The sequence below is a fragment of the Ischnura elegans genome, chromosome 2, assembly GCF_921293095.1.
Source record: "Ischnura elegans chromosome 2, ioIscEleg1.1, whole genome shotgun sequence".
Lineage (NCBI taxonomy): Eukaryota > Metazoa > Arthropoda > Insecta > Odonata > Coenagrionidae > Ischnura > Ischnura elegans.
In genome coordinates, this window is record NC_060247.1 from 23779886 (window position 1) to 23799667 (window position 19782).

The 19782-nt window shown below is 36.6% G+C and overlaps 1 protein-coding gene across 7 annotated transcripts in view; it reads right to left on the minus strand.

Moving 5' to 3' along the window:
* Positions 1-4819: 4819 nt before the first annotated feature.
* Positions 4820-19782, minus strand: part of LOC124153480 (speckle targeted PIP5K1A-regulated poly(A) polymerase-like) — a 41330-nt gene continuing 26367 nt past the window's right edge. For all 7 annotated transcript variants that reach the window (XM_046526666.1, XM_046526665.1, XM_046526664.1 and 4 more), the window contains exons 7-9: positions 13068-13316; positions 12698-12971; positions 4820-6707 (exon numbers count right to left, since the gene is read on the minus strand). In XM_046526666.1, coding sequence (XP_046382622.1) covers positions 6125-6707; positions 12698-12971; positions 13068-13316 — 1106 coding nt within the window. In that variant the 3' untranslated portion in view covers positions 4820-6124. The remainder of the gene's footprint in view (positions 6708-12697; positions 12972-13067; positions 13317-19782) is intronic.

Below are 19782 nucleotides of genomic sequence, written 5' to 3' on the forward strand. Positions count from 1 at the left end.
AAAGATCTCTCTAAAAAGATTAAAAATTAATATTCCTCTTCACTCACTCAAAGAGCAAATGAATATACAGCAGTTTCCCTATCATCTGGCTGCAGTATATCCGTGCATGATTTTCACTCTCGCTCAATATTTTCCGTGATCTTTATAAAAAAATTAAAATCGGATGCAAAATCCCCAGAATTACTACATTAACACTATGATACACTGGGCTTATTATTTCCATTAGAATCTCCTTCGTAAAACTGAAGAGATTGTGCACTACCTGCACTGAATTCATAGGGGGCACCGTGTTCCTGTTTTCCAAGCCTTGCAACACACGACCGCAGTCTGTGATCACGGATACACGTCCCGCAGCAGTTGCCACCTGGGCAACTTGTGCGAGAGGCGACTACGTGTAGTGGTGCCTGATAGTGTGGTTTCCGATGTAGAGCAGTGGTTTTGAAGCATTTGTGCAAAACCACTTTTCTGTATCGGTGATAACGAAGCCACGGATGCGTGGTTTTCAAAACCAGGCCTTACAAGGAGTATTATTAATACGAGTACAACCATGTTATCGCAGCTAAAAAGATAGTGAACTGGCAAAGAAAGCTCTCAATGAGTCCGGGAAGCACTCTAAAATAGCAGAATAACTGCAAAAAAAATAATTTGTTTGTTTTACGTAAATTATATAACATACAAGACATTAAAGTGAAAGTTCGGGTTATACATGTTTTCCGATTAATCGTGCGGTCTCTACCCATCATTAGCCCAGATAATCGGGAATGTGTGCTGTAATTGTATACTCTAAACCAACCCAAAAAGTAGCTGAGACACTGGATTACGCAATCAAGTATCTAAAACCTAATTGGCTCTTTGAAACTCTTTGACTTACTAAAATGTAATTTTTCATTCACATCAGTTACCTACCTCTACTCAAAGATTTCTGTGAAACTGCGAAGGTAAGGCAGAATACCTTCTGTCAGTAAGAAAATTGAAGTTTGAGCCCTTTCTGAATGGAATTAATTTCTATTGAGATAAGGTTTCTAGTATGTCCTTTATAAAATCTACCTTTTATAAAAAGATCATTAACGCTGTTCACTGAGGAAAATAGTACCTACTGAATGCTACATATATGTATGTACTACATGCATGCTACACATACTCCTCACCAGTAAAAATCACAATTTCATACGAAAAACTGATTGCTTATTGACATTAATGCTGTGAGACAAATGCAAGAATTATGTATGCAATGGATATATGTAGCACAAAATGACAAGGACAGAAGTGAAGTGAAAGATGGATTAAGCATAGTGAAGAAATACACGATGATACACTGGAAATCAAACATGAAATTTTTCAATGTAATACTGGATACTGTTTCAACTAAGCTAGGTTGGTAACCTATCACTGTAAGAGGGTTACAAGTAAAGAAAGAAGAGTTGAATATGAAAATATCAAGAAGTGAAAGTGAAAAGTTAACACAGACAGATGGTAAGACATAGGAAATATGCAGTAAAACATGGAGTCTTCAAGTTTACATGCCGCATATTTTGACTAGAAGATACCTAATGGTATGTATTCGTAGGTTGACGTTAGCATTCACAATATGTAAACAATCCCCATTCACTTTTTTCATTACCACTGGATAATATTTGAGATAATTAGCAGTAAATTGTAGTAAACAAAATTTGACTCAATAAAGAAATATGTAACTACAAAAATAAAATGGGAAATCAATCCTAACCACTGTTCTGTTCCTGAAAGCAAAGCAAATATTTCTTTTGTTATATTCCAAAGTAATAATAACCAAATAAAAAATGGATTTCATACAAACAAAACTGTCTGCTTTTTCATGCTTTTAATATCCAAACAAGTGAACCAGCCATCAATAGTTTGTATTACACATGAGCAATGTTTTACAGAAATGCTAATACCTAGCTTTGAAGCCACACCTACATAAAAATAAACATAATTTATTTAATATTTTTCATATTTATTTATCAACGGGCCAAGGCCCAATTACAAAGCAATATCTTTATAAAATGATGGTATCATATCAAAGGTAATCAAATACATATGTATTATAAAAATTATGAAATCTCAAAATAACAATAAAATACAAAAAAATAATCACAATAGGAGGACAAAAACTAATTATTGATTAATATTCACACATTTAAATAAACAATAGCAAATTAAGTATCAGGAAGCATCCTATCTGGTATCTTGGGCGTACCCAGCAAAGGGCAAGGGGGGCAGCTGCCCGCCCCCTAGAAACAAATATCGCAAAAGTCTTTAAGCAAAATCAGTACCTACTGAATCGAAACGAAAGTATTCAACAAATTTTCTTCAAACCAAAAAAAATAATACATATGTATCAGTACAAGATATGTAACTAAAATAAAATTATTTTTTCAAGGAAATAATCTCATAAAATAATAAAGTGCTGTTATAATTTTCTTAAAATGTTGGTTTCATTCACCTTTTCCATGCTAAAATGTCACAACTTGGCTTGCCCCCTCCCCCTAGACCATGCGGCTTGACTCCCCCTAGTTATGATCCTGGGTACGCCTCTCTGGAACTTTCTAACAGAAGGCAAATAAGCAAAAAATAGATCCAAGTTGTGACATGAGTTTCCATCAAGCATTATTTGCCCAAGTGAGGAAAAGTAAGTGTAATTGCGTGAATGATAACTAGTATCACAAGGAGTGTCACATCTTGTGAAATAAGATAGCATGATACCTCCACTACACAAACACTTAACTATCACCCACCAAATCAAATCCCCTAATCTAGGAGCGCAACAATACGAATGCGCTCAGCTGGTAGTAGCCGGAGCAAAAATGCTCACCTGCAAAGCTTGAAGAATTGTAGGTGAGTGGTTATGCTCCGGCTGCTGCCAGCTGAGCGGATTCGTAATGCTGGTCTACAAGATGAGTGACTTTGATTCGGTAGGCGATTGTTAAGCGTTTCTGCAGTGAAGGTATCGGGAACTTTTATGTGAATTTCACTCAGCAAGGCAGGGGCATTAACCAGGTTATTTAACAGCTTAAGTAGAAAAATAATATTGGAGCACTGCCTTCACTTGTACATGGACGAAAGATTAAATACATATAGGCAAGACACCAGAATAGCTATAGTCGACTATAAAATGCTTCGATTATTTGATAAAGATCTTTATCAAATAATCGAAACATTTTATAAACCATACGAACAAACTTGCATTGGTAGGACACTATGATATTGATATGAGAGACAAAGTAAGGTGACCATACGACTGAACAGTACTCACAAATAGATCTAACTAGAGAGGAGTACAGCACTTTGTAAAGGAGAAAAATACATTTCTAGTTGAGAAAGAAGTGTTTGTAAGCCTCAATGTAGCAAAAATTAGTCAATTGTTAACACTTCATGGATACTGAAACCCTTATTTCACAAATGAATTTGATTAAAAGATTTAATGGATTTGTCAGTTTATACAATAAGAAAGCAAAAGAAAGAGTGCAAGGTGCTCTAGAAATATCCCAGATGTAATCAGGATGACAATAAAACGGGTATTCTCCTTAACTGTCTGTCAAGTTCATAACTTAAGCATACAATTTCAGGGACAACTGCGATAGAATATTATCCATTAATTGTATTAAATTTTAATAAACTGTATATTTTAGTGGATGCTAAAACATGTACATAGGTAAGTCGTGAAATCCTGTAAATATGGGTTATACAATTGCAGTGTTAAGTTCAAAATAATAATGAAGTATGCATAGGTCTCATCTGAGGTGTTTCATACTTTATTACCCTTTTTTGATTATTGATGATGCCTAAAATTCCTAATGCTATTTTTAATAGTCCAATGCCTGGAAAAAAATATGTACTCAAATTTTGAAAGGGAGATGCATTGAATACTCCTTACCGTGGAAAATTGGAAGGAAGATCCGATTGTAAAAACAAATTTGTACTGCTAACCATTCTTCAATCTGTTAATATATACTAGCATTTCTTGGCTTTTCTAAACACATATTTTCAATAAAATGACACTTCTTTAAAAAAAAAAACAATGGTTGATCTCTGAGAGTGGAGATGAGGTCTATTGAGGAAGATACTTCATACATTCTGTGATGCAGCCCATAGTAACTTTGGCAATCTCCGCCTCTCTTCCTGATGAAGGGGGGAGGGCTTCTAATGTATCCCAAAAAGCATAGTAGATAGCACAAAAGAGCTTCGGAGCAACAGAAATGGAATAGGAACGTTTTGATACAGAATAGGGTAGTTTCCTTCATCAATGAAAACGAAATGCATTGATTGCTATTCGTTACCCACCATTAGGGTTTTCATAAAATACAAATTATTTCGTTTTAGAAATCCCAGTTTAAATGAATGACAATGGTCAATTTTAACCTCATTTGATAAAGGCTAGATTGGCGCCCATGCGATGCCACTCCACGTGACGTCACAGGGACCTAGTTTCTACACGAGAGGATAGGAGTTTTACATCGTCTGAGATTACCAATGCATGCATGAGTCACAGAGCTCAGGGAAACATGTCTTAATAATCACCTATTAAAACTGTCTAAGGTTGGAAAGTTTCCTTCGTTTCATATGGTAGTAATAATACATATTTAAGCCAAGTGCTACCTGCTAGCAGCCTGCGTCGTACCAGCGCTCAAGCCTCGCCTCAAGGTCACCTCACTCGGCGGCAGCGGGAACCAGAAATGCGTCACACGACTTTTCCCATCATTCCTACTTAACCGTCGCATTTTCGCGCGCTTGGAAAATTTCTCTTTTCAGTTAATCACAAAAAATATATATCGTCATTTGAAAATCTAAGAGCGTGAAATGCATACTCCATGAGTAATAACCTTTCGATTTAGGCAATAAAAAAACGATAGGAAACCACCCTATTGGTAAGTTTGATTCTGGAATTTCAGAAGCGAGAAGATGTATTTACTGGAGAAGGGTAGACCTTTGTAATGAAAAAGATCATCTCCCATTTGACATATACATACAAAGGAGTGTTCAAAATTGTTTGTGTAGCAGTGGATAATTGTACCTCAGGGAAACATCTAGATTCCTGATATGTAGGTTGGAAGAACATCTAAGAGTAACCAAAAAGAAAAGTTTTCGCCTTTCCAAAGCCAGGGCACACATTTTCAGATCTTGGTCATATAATTAATTATAATGATAAGGTGATAGTGGCGGAGCTCTAAATTTCAAGCGCCGTCACCAAGGCCAGCCACCTGGCTGAGGTCGTTGCCCTGGGACCCTGAGGTCCCACCTCCCTGCTGCCGCCACCAGGGGTATGCGGAACCTAGTGCCAGGAAGACACCGCGAGAGAGAGACGATGACGAAATGGCAACGGAGAAGGACTATTGCGCGTGAGAGACATCGAGCAAGTGTATCGCTTACCATCGCAATATATGTGGTCGAATTTACTTTTGTTTACTTTATTGAAGAGAGGTTAATTACTGGAGTACCGCATAACCCCTTCAGTGATTAATTTTCATCACCCGCAAAAATAAGAATTTCCTTCAGCTAACAAGGGAAGCCATCAAAATAGCATAAAACTCAGAAAAATTTAATATAGAAGACAGTTATCCATTAGATTCAACATTTGAGCATTTCCAACAGTTGAGTTTGAATTCCAATCCAGCCAATGAGTACGCACCTGACATAATGCATAAGGAAATGATCTGTATTTCATAACATTCAGGAGCTGATGATGCCTGCTGGAAGCCAGTTGAAACTGTTGTCCCAAAAACCTGAAGAGAATACAGTCAACAGGGGCAAAAATATTCAGGCACTCATTTGAATGCATCACCCAGTAATTTCAGCAAGCATAGCTTTTGATTAGATTCCTCCAGACTATAATTTTCTCCCACAATCTTGCATGCATTTGATGTGAAGCATGAATAATCTTTTAAGGTAAACTTAAATTATTTTAAATTTATTTGAAGAGTAATTTCATCACCTAATTCTAATTTGTTTAACAAAAATGCAAAAAAATCATGTCTTTAAGTCCAATTTCTGTCATAAAATAGAGAAATTGCCCACCAAAAATGGTGGGCAAGCACACAGCCTGACTTACACAAACTATTCAGAATGTATAAATACTTTTTGGTATTGTTGAATTCCACTTAAAATGTTAGTTACCAGGTGAAGGGAAGGCACTTAGCATCTCCTGATTATGATGCTCACTGGCATATATATGGCATAAAATTTTGAAGTGCTCGACAATATTAGAACGATTTTGCAAGGCAACATTATGGTTGTGGACAAACGGATCTTGAATACATAATAATTGATCAACTTTCAAGGATTCCGCCAAACCTTTTGAACGATTTGATTTGTACTTTTCAAATTCAGCGGGAAGATGATGCTCCATACCAGGATGAAAAAGATTTTTTCGTATTGCCACCCCGAGGAAAGGACACAATACCATACTAGCCATATCAAATTCTGAATAATATTTAAAAAATCCTTTCACTAAGAAAAATAATGATGAATCATTCCACGACTTAGGGATAAAAGAAATGTCTTCACTAAATCCACAGTCCCAGTTTTCAATTAAGACTCTCTCTTGGTCTTTGGCAAACTTCATCAATAGGGCAACACTGGGAAGGACTGGTTTGTTGGGTATTTGTTGGAGGTAGAATATGCACATTAAACTTATTGAATAGCTGGAAAACTTTCCTTGTCCACTAAGACGATGTGCTTTGATCCAATGCCTGAAAAATAAAGAGAAATAATTTACTCATAAATCTCAGCAATAACTGAATATGTACGCTCAAAACATTGGTTAACCACATTTCTACATCAGAACACAAATAAGAGTTATGTGAATCACAACACAGATTTCAATTACATATACTGTATTTCTCCGAATATAGCCCCCCTCCCCTAATTTTGAGGCCTCAGTTACGGGAAAAAATTTAAAAAATATGAATGCTTGAATGAATTTTTGCTTGAATATAGTCCCCTCTTTACTTTTTCCATGGGCATTTTAGGAAAAAAAGGGGGACTATATTCATATAAATACGGTATATAATGTATTCATTGAATATTATGACTGGAACAATGACAAATACATTTATTATACCCATAAAAATTGGCCATCGTGAAACAAAAATAAACTCAATATTGCCCTAGAATTCCTTTTCTTGTCTCAGATAGAAAGAGGGAAGAGTGTAATGCAATACTATTTATTATAGAAATAAATAAAACACGAACTAGCTTCAACTAATCAATATTCAAACCTCAATGTGTGTGTGTGTGTGTGCTTTATTAGCTTATTCAGTCGACCACTTAAGAAAGTTTTTGTGTAGCACCCAGGCACATGAGTTAATTGGGGTAGAATATGGAGGAGCAGAAAAGCAGTCCTTATAAAGTGAATGCAGCTCCCATCTATCGTTGAGAGATATATGAGACATCTCCATTAATCCAATGTATAGAGCAAAGGGAATTTATGTGATAAGAAAAACAAGAGAGAAGTAAAATCTTGAGAATAAGGAAATCAAAGGATATGCATTTAACACATTCAGCATGGAGCACATCAATTGACGTGGTCCCGTCCAAGCCAAGATATGGAGGACGTCAATTGACATGCTCTACTGGTCAGGCCGGGAGCCCACTTCTCCACCTCCATACATAACTAATACATATACACTACAGAGTCTTCCGACCGTGTGTATGGCCTTAAAAAAGCCTCCCTCTTTCAAACCTTGTGCACTGTTTGTAAATAGCAGATATGGAACGGAAGTTATGGTACGGAAACCTACCTCTATTTTTAGTCCATATTTTGCAGTTCATGTAGGTATATGTCATCATTTTTTATCAATATTTATGGAATAAATACTTATAATATTGTAGTTTATATGTCCCATTATATCTTTTTCATTGTTTTCATTTTTCGGACTCCAAATTACGTCAAATACACATTTTTTTAAACCGTAAATTTGCATTGCATGTTAACTGTTTTTCGTATTTTGTCTCATTATTGCTTATTTTATTTGTATACTTTAAAGAGCTATATAGAGGGATAGCTCTTCGTTTTTTGAGCTCCATAAGTATTTATTTTATAATGCTGCTTTAATAATGTTAGCATATTAGGATATTTTATTTTTCTACAAAAAATTCTCTTATCAAGACCTCAGGGAAAGAAAAAAATCCTTCATAACACCAAGGTTGGCAGTAAATTTTCATTCCAATTTTGTGCAAATATTTTATTTTTTATTTTAATTAAAGTCAATTGCCATCATATTTACAGTGATGCACGGAAAGGTGCCAAAAAAAGTTAATAAATATAGAAGCAGGTGTTGCATCAAAAGAATTATATGTAATGAAGATTTATTATGCATGTCTGTTAACGAAAAATTTGCAAATGTAAGTGCTATCTTTACCATGACCTCAGTGTGTGATCTGACTTTCGATGACGTAAGTTAGGTATTCAGTAGCCATTATATCTGCCCATTTTCTTTTAAGAGGGTCGTCCAGAAAATAACTTCCATTTTTATTTTTTAAATTGAGTTTTTATTGAAAAAAATTCAAACTTGCAGTAAACGTTGCTGACAATATGTATTATTTTACACGTAATCTCCAGAGACCTCACTACACTTCGTATACCGAGAATTAAGTTTGAAATCCCATCCTCATAGAAGCTTCCTGCCACCACCTTGGTCCAGTTGGTGACTGCTTCATTTTCATAATTTGTTATGGTTCAGAGCAGATTCATTATTTGTAATGGTGATAAATTTTTATTTTTGTTTACATCCTTTTTTTTCTTTTAATATCCACTTTAATGTTCAATTTTATCCCTGAGCAGGTGCATCAAAGGCAGTGAATACTAGAATATGGAGGATAAGTTCAATTACAAGCATTTCTTATTCAATTATTAGTCTTATGAAAATCACGTTTCATTGAATGACTAAGTTATTCAGATGTTAAAATCTTCCAAAACATGACATTTATAATGTCTTGTTCAGCAAAAGTTGTCATCTGCTACTCACCAGATGATTTTGTTGCGCATTATATTGGATATTAAAGCTGCAAGGAGATGTTTGTTTATCCCGACTCATTAAAATTTTAATAAGAGTTATTCCTAAAGTGGTATCATTCACAATCATAATTCGTCATACTAGGTCCAATTCATGCAAAGGATTTGCACTTTGCGCATCTGCGAGTAATGTGAGCAATAATTACTAAACATATTTTTTATATTAATTATTTTGGCAACTGATTAGCTTGGTCAATAGTCTGTTATTACTCGTGAGGGTCCTGTGTCCAATACCTTATGCAGGCACATTTCTTCTCCGCATTTTTTTAATTTATCTTTCGGAAACCTACATTAAACTCATAATTTTATGATTTTCAATCAGAACAATGTTTCTCTCGGTGAAAATTCATTCACATGCCAACGCTACGTTGGGTTTATTATGCATTTGATCTTTGTAGTTTTTATCGAAATAACGGATGCCAGGTGATAGTATTTATCGAACTACATTTATCAAACTTGTTTTGTAAAAGTAACCCAAATATTCAATGCTCCATATGAATCCAAATTGTGATGAATTCTATCAGAAATTGGTAATTCTACCTATACTTTTGCAGTATTTACTCTCTATATATGTAATGCTTTATCGATTAAAATGTAGTTCATTGTCTTTCGTAAATTATTTATGCTATGATATTAAGTATATGATGAGTGTTACAGTGGAACATGCGCTCAACATTTTTTGTATTTGAAGTGAATAATTTAGAGAGACTGTCAGACTCGTAGAAATTAATTTTATTTTTTCAATCCCTCAAAAAAATGCTCTTCTCTAAAAATTCATTTTCATATTGTAACCTATCTACCATATGCTCATTTAACCTATGAAAGTGAAAATATTGCTAATATCTAATCTAGCCAATTGAAAAATAAACGATACTGAAGCGAGTTATGAAGTAACAAACGGCAGATAAAAATTGTAAGACCAAAAGAGGCCGCAGGCCTTTTGAGGGGGGTCTGAGAGGGCCAGGTCCCCCCAACAAGCAAAAGCGAGACAATGTTATAGGGGGTCGTCATAAGACTTTTAGTCGTATCTCGTCTCATTTACCCCAAAAATTTGTATGAGTTAGTGAGTGGTCGGAACCCTGTCGATTTCTGAAACAACAATGCCTGTTCGCTGTCCGTTTGAAGTCTGTTGATAGCCTGTTGGAGATTAGTGAACAGAGTATAAACAGCCAACGAACAATCTCGGGTCACTCACAAGTAGGAACAACTTACGAACAGCCTACCAACAGTTTGTACTCTGTTTGCAGCTTGTTCCTTAACAGGCAGGCAACAAGCATTTCGGGAACAATAGTGAACAAGCTTTTAACAGGCAGGGGCCGGTTGGTAGTATGTTTCACCGAACAGGGAATGAACAGACAACAGTGAACAAACACTAAACACCCTATCGATTTACGTAAAATTAATGCCTGTTCGCTGTCAGTTTGGAACCTTTTGGAGATTTTGAGAACAGATAATGAACAACGTACGAACAATTGTTTTAAGTTTCGGAATTTGGACAACAATTTGGATTAATCCAAATTTAATTGAGTACAAGGAAGTTTGATTGAATCCAAAGAAAATATCATCTACTTAAACAGTAATTATATACGGTTGAATTCATTATCACGATTACCATCAACCACGGATGACGGTTATTGAAGTGAGCACGCAAATTATATTAGCTATCTGCTCGGCTTACGCACGTTAAATACTTTACTTCGCCAATTACAGGCAGGGGCCGTATGTTTCAGCCAAAGTGTATGTACTCTGTTGTTTCAGCGGACTGGGAACGAACAGACAACAGTGAACGGACAGTCAACAGGCAAGGGCCGGTTCATAGTCCGTTTCACGGTACAGGGTACGAACAGAGAACAGTGAACAGCTAGTGAACAGGTTCTCAACAAGGACGGAAAGATAGCGTGGTGCTGCTACCTACCTATAGAAGATATAACCAATAACCGATACCGTTATCCGGACAGTTTACGAGCACATGGTCAACTGTGTTGTGGTGAAGTTGTTGGTTGCAGAGAAAACAGTTATTTATTTGATTATTATTTAACCTGTGCTAAATGCCCGCAGTGACGAATTAAGTAATTCGTGCATCCATTCAGTGATAGTGAAAGTCGTGAAGTGATATTTGTTCTTGAGTGTGTTTATTTAATAATTTATTGTGTCTCTTAAGTTTTTGAGCAAGTACTGAGATTTGTATTGTATTTGTATTATGCATATGTGCGTTACGTCGCCAATAAGAACCGACAAACATTGTCAGAGGACTGTCTTTCTTGTAGGTTTGTTTGTGAGAAGTGAAATCATCGTGTTCATAAATATTCTTTAAAGGCGTGTTTCTCTTTTAAAATCACACGTATTATATTGACATAGTGCAGAATCCGAGTTGTATTAATTTAAGGAAGTAGGTACATATTTCTTTGATGAAGGCATGTGAAATATTTGTTGGTGTAGTGGTTGTTCTGTTAATGATGACAAAGCTTGCTTTTCTGCAACTATTCAAGATTTTTATAACTAATGGAATATGTGGAAAAGCACAATAAAAGTTTTTCTTACAATCATTCAAATGAATTTCAACTTTTAATTCTATTTTAACATAAATTATCTCTTGTCTATTATGTCCAACTTAGCAACAGCGAACAGTTAAGGAACAAAGTATGCGCATAGGGAGAGAACAGACAAATAACAGTCTTCCCACATTGTCACAGACAAGGAACAGACAAAGCGTTCCAATTTACATTCTACGAACAGTCGCCTGCCTGTTCTCTCTTGGTCAAGGAACAGGGAACAAACAACCTAAGAAAACAGGCAATGAACTGACAGCGCACAGTCCCCTGCCTGTTCATTGTCTGTGGTCCAACAGGTAAGGAACAGAGAATGCTGCTTTCTTAACAGGGAGGGAACAGACAAGTAACCCTTTTCACACAGACAAGGAACAGACAAGGCGTTCCAATTTACATTCTGCGAACAGTCGCCTGCCTGTTCTCTCTTGGTCAGGGAACAAGGAACGAACAGCCAACTGACAGACAATGAACAGACTTTATTGTTACAGAAATCGACAGGGAAGTGGGCTTTATAGCCAATAGATATGATGAAGTTTGAAGATTTTATTCATATGGTCTCTAATCTTAGCTAAGACAGAAAAAAAAGTGAATGATTTACCAACGATATTTTTCTTGCTACGAAACAAAAGGGTAATGAGAAAAGAGGTGGTTGTGAGTATATGGATAATTTTTCCTCAGCATACCTCCCTCAAGTATTAAATTACAGGTAAAAATAAGTTCCTCCTCCTGTACAATGAGAAAATATTGATACTTTATTTCATTAGCACCAGTTAATATATTCTGTCTAAAAATCATCAACAAAAGGACAAAAGTTGACATTGAAATATGACCATAAAACTTTTTCGGCAAATGGTTTTTGAAAAAACTTACCAAGAATGATCTTCAAAATATTTCTCATAGAGTAATATAGATTATCTTTCTTTAGGAAAAATTTTTATTCTTGACCTGCAATTTTGTCACTACAAGTTCTCAAACCTTCTGTTAATCAGTTGCATGGCTGTATTTAGTCCAACAAATTTGATTTTTCAAGGAACAATTTCAATTTACAGGATTCTGAAAGTTTTGAATAATGGACATCAGTCTTTAACTGAACAAAAACCTTAAAATAGACACTCACCTTATGAGTAGAATTAAGGGCCTCACACGATGGTCTATGGATAGGAAGGTTCGAATAAGACTGGTGTTTTGTACTTGATGAGGATAGCGGAACGTCAGGTCACACTTCAATCCAGTATGGATGTGAACACAACTTAATAATGGAACATTGGCCTGTGGTATTTGAACTATGTTTCTAAAGTTACCACTACTAATAATATCTTCTGCGGCATCATGAATGATAAGCTCTTGAGTGGTTCTTTGGTATTTGGAGTTAACATAATGGCATGGTTTTGCTGCAATTGAAAATAAATAACTATATTATTTCACATCTACTATGATAAGATATATTTCATACGCTAAACATAGAGCAAGGAAGGCAGTTAACTCACTGATATCGATAAATAAGTCCAGATCACTATCCTCGGAGGCCAAACCAGTAACTCTGGAGCCATAAGGGTATAATCTTGGAGAGAAATACTTCAATGATGAGAGGATACATTCACATACAAGTTGCTGTTTCTCAATATCACAAGAACTCAACTGATATTTAACAAGAAATCCATCAAGACGTTCCAAAAACATTTCCTCTGAACACAAAAGCATCTTTGCATTTATGGGAATCTTTCCAATCTGAAAAGCTAAGAAAATACACTCAAAATGCATATTGCACCCATAAAAACATGTACAAATGTAATTTAAACAAGAGGGTTTCTATAAAAGAATAAACTCTGTGACACATGCAAAGTTTGTGTTTGATTTCAAAGTATTAAATTACTTTCAGTAAAATGTTTCCTCTGAAATTTTGAGGGAAAAAGTAAAGCACCACAGATGATAAAAATATATAAGAATTTTCAAATATTATCCCGTGGGTAAAAGTCCACAATAAGTGATTCCACAAATAATGGTGATTTAGGAACATGTTCACTTAAGTTCTTCATTCATCTTTTTTTATTATTCATTCATCTTATATGTTTGGTGGACGCCTACAGGCCCACCAAATATGTATGCGAATACATATCCATATTTGGTGGTGGGTACACAATTACCAAGAGAATATTCACTTAATTTTGAGTGAATATCCATTGAATTATGGACATCCAACTTGCATACTTAGTTGTATACCAACTTACGTACTTAATTGTATCCCAACGTTTATACAATGCATCTGATCGATAGTGTTTATCACCTTGAGTTCGAGTGATATCACGTCATTGGTTGTTATTCTCTGGTGCTGATGATGTGATATCCCGTGATAGGCCCAAGGGTTCCGGCCCTCTTTAAGAGCTCGGTTCATGTCTTTTATGACCGTTTGCACCCCGTACTTGCTCAGTAGGGATCTAGCAGCTCAACTGTGAAGACCATTTTGAGCAATCTGTCTTGAGAGCATCGGGAGAAAAGTTTTTCTTTCATCCTAAGGTAAGCCAATTTCTATTAATTTTTCCCATTTTTTATGGGATTATTTTTATTTCTTTTCATTTATGCACGAATATGACAAATTTTATGTTACGTTTCATATGCAGTTAGCATCTTGAACTTAGTTAGGTATTTTTAAAATTTTATATTTAGTTTTTTTTTAATGAATAGCGAGAATATAAATATTTATTTAAATTTTTTTCCTTTAATTGAGCCTTGTATTTTTCAATATTTTATTGTCCGGTGGTATAAAGTTTCATCCAACTGATGCAGTAAGTGGTGATATTAGTTTATCTTTTTATACAAATTTGACTCTGTTATTGCATAAAATTTTTACAACGTAAAATATCCCTAATTTTTTTGCACTCTTTGTTTGTTTGTCAGTGCAACTTCTCAGCAGTAGGGGATATTCGGCAGCGGGGGATAAGTGAAGCGGCAGTTTTGGGAGAGTGAAGAAAATCATCCTAATTAAAAGTGTAAGTTTTTAATACCTTAAATTGTTGATACATGTATGTACTGCATGCATAAATAAAAACATTAACATGCATAATAATATCGTAAATAACTGTTTATATATTATTGACACTGTTGATATATGTATGTACTGCATGCATAAATAAAAAATTAACATGCATAATAACATAACAAAAATAACTGTTTAGGTAGTATCCCAGTTCTCGGCGAAAAAGTGATTCTAAAGAGTGGCTTTCTAAAACAGCTCTTTTTCATTTGATAACTGTGATATTATCAATTTATATCCGCTCACATTAGTTAGTCACATCATTGCTCAAGTTATTGATAAAGTGAAGCTATTTGGAGCATTTTATCTTTTGCCTGCTTTACCGTGAGTGTTATTTTGATCCTGTTATTTTTCGGAATTTTTACATAAATATAAAATGTATGTTCGTATTGCAGATGGTGCGCAAGCGAGGTGTAAAGCGGCCATTGTCACATGCTGACCGGGAGTCGACGCCGTTGGGTGAAATTGCTGATGCATCCACCTCTGCTGATGATCAGGTGACCTCGCATCAGGACCCGCAGCCGTCAACGTTGAGGACACAAGGATTGCCCGCTGAGCTCTCCGTCTTCTCTCGGCGAGTTTACACGGAGAAGGAATTGCAGGAGCTGCTGGAGGAGAGCGAGGAGTCGGAGTTCTTGGACGACTCGCAATTCCACATTAGCGAAGAGGAGAGTGGGGAGGAGGATGAACCCTCACAGTCAGGTACTCCGTTGCCGTCTTCTACGTCTGATCCCGTTATGCCAATTCCTGGCCCATCCCCATTGTCCCATTCTTTCCCCAAGCCCTCTAACCCTACCGCCAGTCCTTCTCCATCCGAACATCCTATGCGGTGGTCTCGAACTTCAGTGACCCGTCAAAATACCCCTTTCCAAGAATATCTAGGCCTCACCACTACACCCCCTTCCAACGACCCAATTGGTTTTTCCGCCTCCTCTTTCTAGATACCCTTGTTCACGCAGTAGTTGATCAGACGAATGCGTTCGCTAATCATCTTATGCAGACAAATGAATCTTGGACAGCAAGGATTAGGAATTGGAAACAATTGACATATGAAGAGTTTCTCACCTTCATAGGCCTTTTGTTTCACATGGGAAGTATTCCTACTAACAAGATATCTGATTACTGGAGCATGGATATCTTGTTTGACCTCCCTTGCTTTCAAAAATGCATGAGTCGTGATCGATTTTTTATAATAGGGTAGCTTCCTTCATCAAAGAAAATGAAAGGCATTGATTGCGATTCATTACCCACCATTAGTGTATTCATAATATATAAATTACTTGGTTCTAGAAATCCCAGTTTAGACGAATGGCAATGGTCAATTTTGACCTCATTTGAAAAAGGCCAGATTGGCACCCATGCGATGCCACTCCACGTGATGTCACAGGGACCTAGTTTCTATACGAGTACATAGATAGGAGTTTTACATCGTCTAAGATTACCAATGCATGCATGAGGCACAGAGCTCAAGGAAACATGTTTAATAATCACCTATTAAAACTGCCTAAGGTTGGAAAGTTTCCTTCATTCGATTGGGTATTAATAATCCTTATTCAAGTGAAGCGCTACCTGCTAGCCTGCATCGTGTCAGCGCTCAAAGCCTCGCCCCAAGGTCACTTCACACGGTGACAGTAGGAACCAGAATGGCATCACACGGGGTTTTCCCAGCATTCATACTTAGCCGTCGCGTTTTCGCGCACTTGAAAATTTTCACTTTTCATTTAATCGTTGTGGCATTTTTTAGTGTCCCCCCCCCCCAAAAAATTTCTGGTACCCCCCCCCCCCCAGAAATTCCTCGAACTTATCCGCAGAACTCCTCCCGCTAAGGACTTTTCGCGCTAAGGTTTTTCGCGCAAAGGCCCTGTAGCAAAAGGCCCTGTCTCGCAAAATCCTGTCTCCGGAAAATCCTGCCTCCGGAAAATGCTGCCTCCGGAAAGCAGCATCCGAAAGCAGCACCGAAACCAGCCCCGAAACCAGCCTACCTGCAATCCAAGACTTATATAGGACTACTGCGGAGGAATACTTACTCCTTGGCAAGCAAGGGGAAATCGGTGCTAAGTCCATAGTATTGCACTTTGGAGTGAGAAGTTTTACTATAGTCCTATCACAAACTCTCTCTCCCTCCAACACCTCACCCACCATGTTTTTCCCCTCCTTGTGTTCCAATGAATATCCCTCTGATTCGACTGATGTCTCCAACCCAGAAGTTGAGGGGAAAATTCTGGCTGGTATGCTGTTAACTCAAACCCAGGGACGAGGTTTTGCGGAGCAGCCTGTCAACAGGGGCAGTGGCGCAGCAGATGAATTCGCCCTGGCTACCCCCCTCCGCTGCTTGGAAAAACCCCTCCCCTCAAATCCTGTCTTGTCCTGCTATACGCAACCTTCTCTTTTGCTCGTGCCCTGGTCGTGGACGCATGGCTTCTGGGACATGGCGAATTTACAAAAATTATTCTGCTGGTATTTAGCTGGTAATGTTTCCTATGGGATCATGAATTACTATCATTGTTTTCTGTAATACTTATGATTTTGAATACTCTACTTGGAATAGATTTTGAACAGAAATACTCGTAAATTTTTTGGCAATTTTTTTTCTTGTGAGCTGATTTTGTTGTTTGTGGAGTCTTTCCCTGATCCAGCTTGTGACCGACGGTTGGAGTTTTTCCTATGTCTGGGCTTACGTGAACAATCGACCAGATTTAGCGACGTAACGCCACATCGTGAAAAATAGATATCGTCATTAAAAAATCTACAACCGTGAAATACGTACTCCAGGAGTAATAATCTTTCGATTTAGGCAATAAAAAAATAATAGGAAACCACCCTATTCTTCATGCCCTTCATTTTTCACCGAACCCTGGTCCAAACGATCCAGTGCCTGACAATATCCTTTAGAAAATCGATCCCCTTTTAGATTCATTTCACTCCACCATTGATTCCCTAATTATTACTTCCCAAAAGCTCTGCATTGACAAGTCTATGCTTCTTTGGAGGGGTAGATTGTGATTCCGTACTTACATGAAATCCAAGAAGAATAAGTACAGAATCAAAATGTGCATGCTGATGCAGCCTTCCGGGTTTGTTCTAAGATTTCTTGTGTACACGTGGCAGGCGACTCCCAACTTGGAGGGCGTGGACATTTAGATTGCGTTGTTCATAAATTAATGAATGACCATTTAGATAAGGGTCAATCATTATTTATGGACAATTATTACACCAGCATAATTTAATCCATGAACTGCTTGCGAGGAGAACATATTGCACTGGAACTCTTAGAGCAAATCGGAAAGGCATCCCCTCCGAAGTGGCAAAGGCTACATTGAAACGAGGTGAAGTTATGGATGCCTTTACTAACGATGGTATCTGCATTCTAAAGTGGAAGGACAAAAGGGACTTACTGATGATCAGCTCCGAATTCAGGAGTCACATGGTCTATGTGCCGATCCGAGAAGGAGATAGGGTTGTTCCTAAACCTGAGGCCGTTGTGAAGTACAACGAGTCCATGGCCGGAATAGACCATTTTGATGAATTGATGTCATATTATCCGATTCAAAGGAAAACCCTACATTGGTATAAAAAGTTAGGCATCCATTTCTTTCACCTTATTCTGGTCAACAGCTTTTTTCTTTTCCGTGTACCCTCCAAAAAAATTTCCCTTTATAAATTCCGTCTTTCTGTGATTAAATCCCTTATTCTTCCACACTACATTCCCTATCCCAGGCCACTGTTACCCTCCAAACTCAATCCCATTTCCTTGAACTGATCCAAGTGGAAGGTGGCAAAAAGAAATATTGACGTTGCAAGCATTCCACACTATCAGGCATAGAAGAGAGACCTCATTCATTTGCCCTGACTGTGAAGGTTCTCTTCCACTCTGTCCCAAATGCTTCTCTCAGTTTCACAAGAAGACATAAATTAAATTATATATTTTTTGTGCTATAGATTTTTATTTTATGTATAGTAAATTGTAATATAGATTAAATATATTGTTATAGAATTTGTAAAAGACTTATTTCCAACATCACTAAAATAGACATCACTGTACATAATTGTGAATACAATATACATATATAAAAATTGAAATGATCATCAGTTCGATTGTATTTAATTTTTTGTGTAAATATAATTTTTTTCAAGGAAAATTATTCCATTCATAATACTATAGATTTTTCATAAATAAGATGTGACAAGAGATTTCCAGTTGCTATGAAATTAGTCTTTCCGTCGTGTAACTAGACAATAAACTTCATCATTGCTTTTGGTGAACGGGTACATTAGAAGGGGCACAGATGCTGCCAATTTCTTACTAGCAATAAATATTATTTAATAATTTACTGGAAATATTATTTAGCACCAGTTGATTCGCAAATGTATAGTGGACATCCACAATAGTTTATACATAGATATCCTCTAAAATTTTAGTGGACTTTTACCCATACAATAAATATTCTCCCTAAAATACTTATGTAACTGAACACTAATGAGAAACAAAACAAAAATTTGATGAAGTTTCTCTTCTTTAAAAGGGAAAAAGTAGTTTTACAACATTGCTCTAATTCCTGACCTGCACAAAACAATGGCTTTCTTTCGTTATACTCAATTCCGATTGCAATAATACTCCACACTTACGTAGAGGGCTGTGGAATGTAACCTTTTCTCAAGTTGAGGAGTGAGTGTATTATCCCATTTCCACCGAGAAAAATGTTCGAAATTCTGATTTGCATCTGTCTCATTAAGGAAGTCGGATTACGTACACCAGCTTAAAAAATAAATAGGTGGAATAGGTCAAGAAAACATTAAACAGCATATTGGTAGCACTTAGAAAACAAAATAGAGCACAGTTTTTCATCATGAGCCTCACATACTTGGAATGGTATGGTGAAACCATATGGCTACGTTGGGTAAAATGGGTTAATGAATAACTACAGATTTTGTCTTCTCTGCCCACTTTCATGGAAATTCTCTACCATTGAAAATATTCTTAATCTGAGGGAATTAGAAATAATAAGAAGTTGCACTTTAGAAATAAATATTGACTGTACATCAAAAATCTAAGTGTAACAGATATGTATTTATGGTGCAAATTAATATCTAGCACAAGGTTTTGACCCAAAGAACTCTGCATCATTTGGAATGAGTCCCTGACCATGGAGGAAATTCTTTAGGTAGGTATT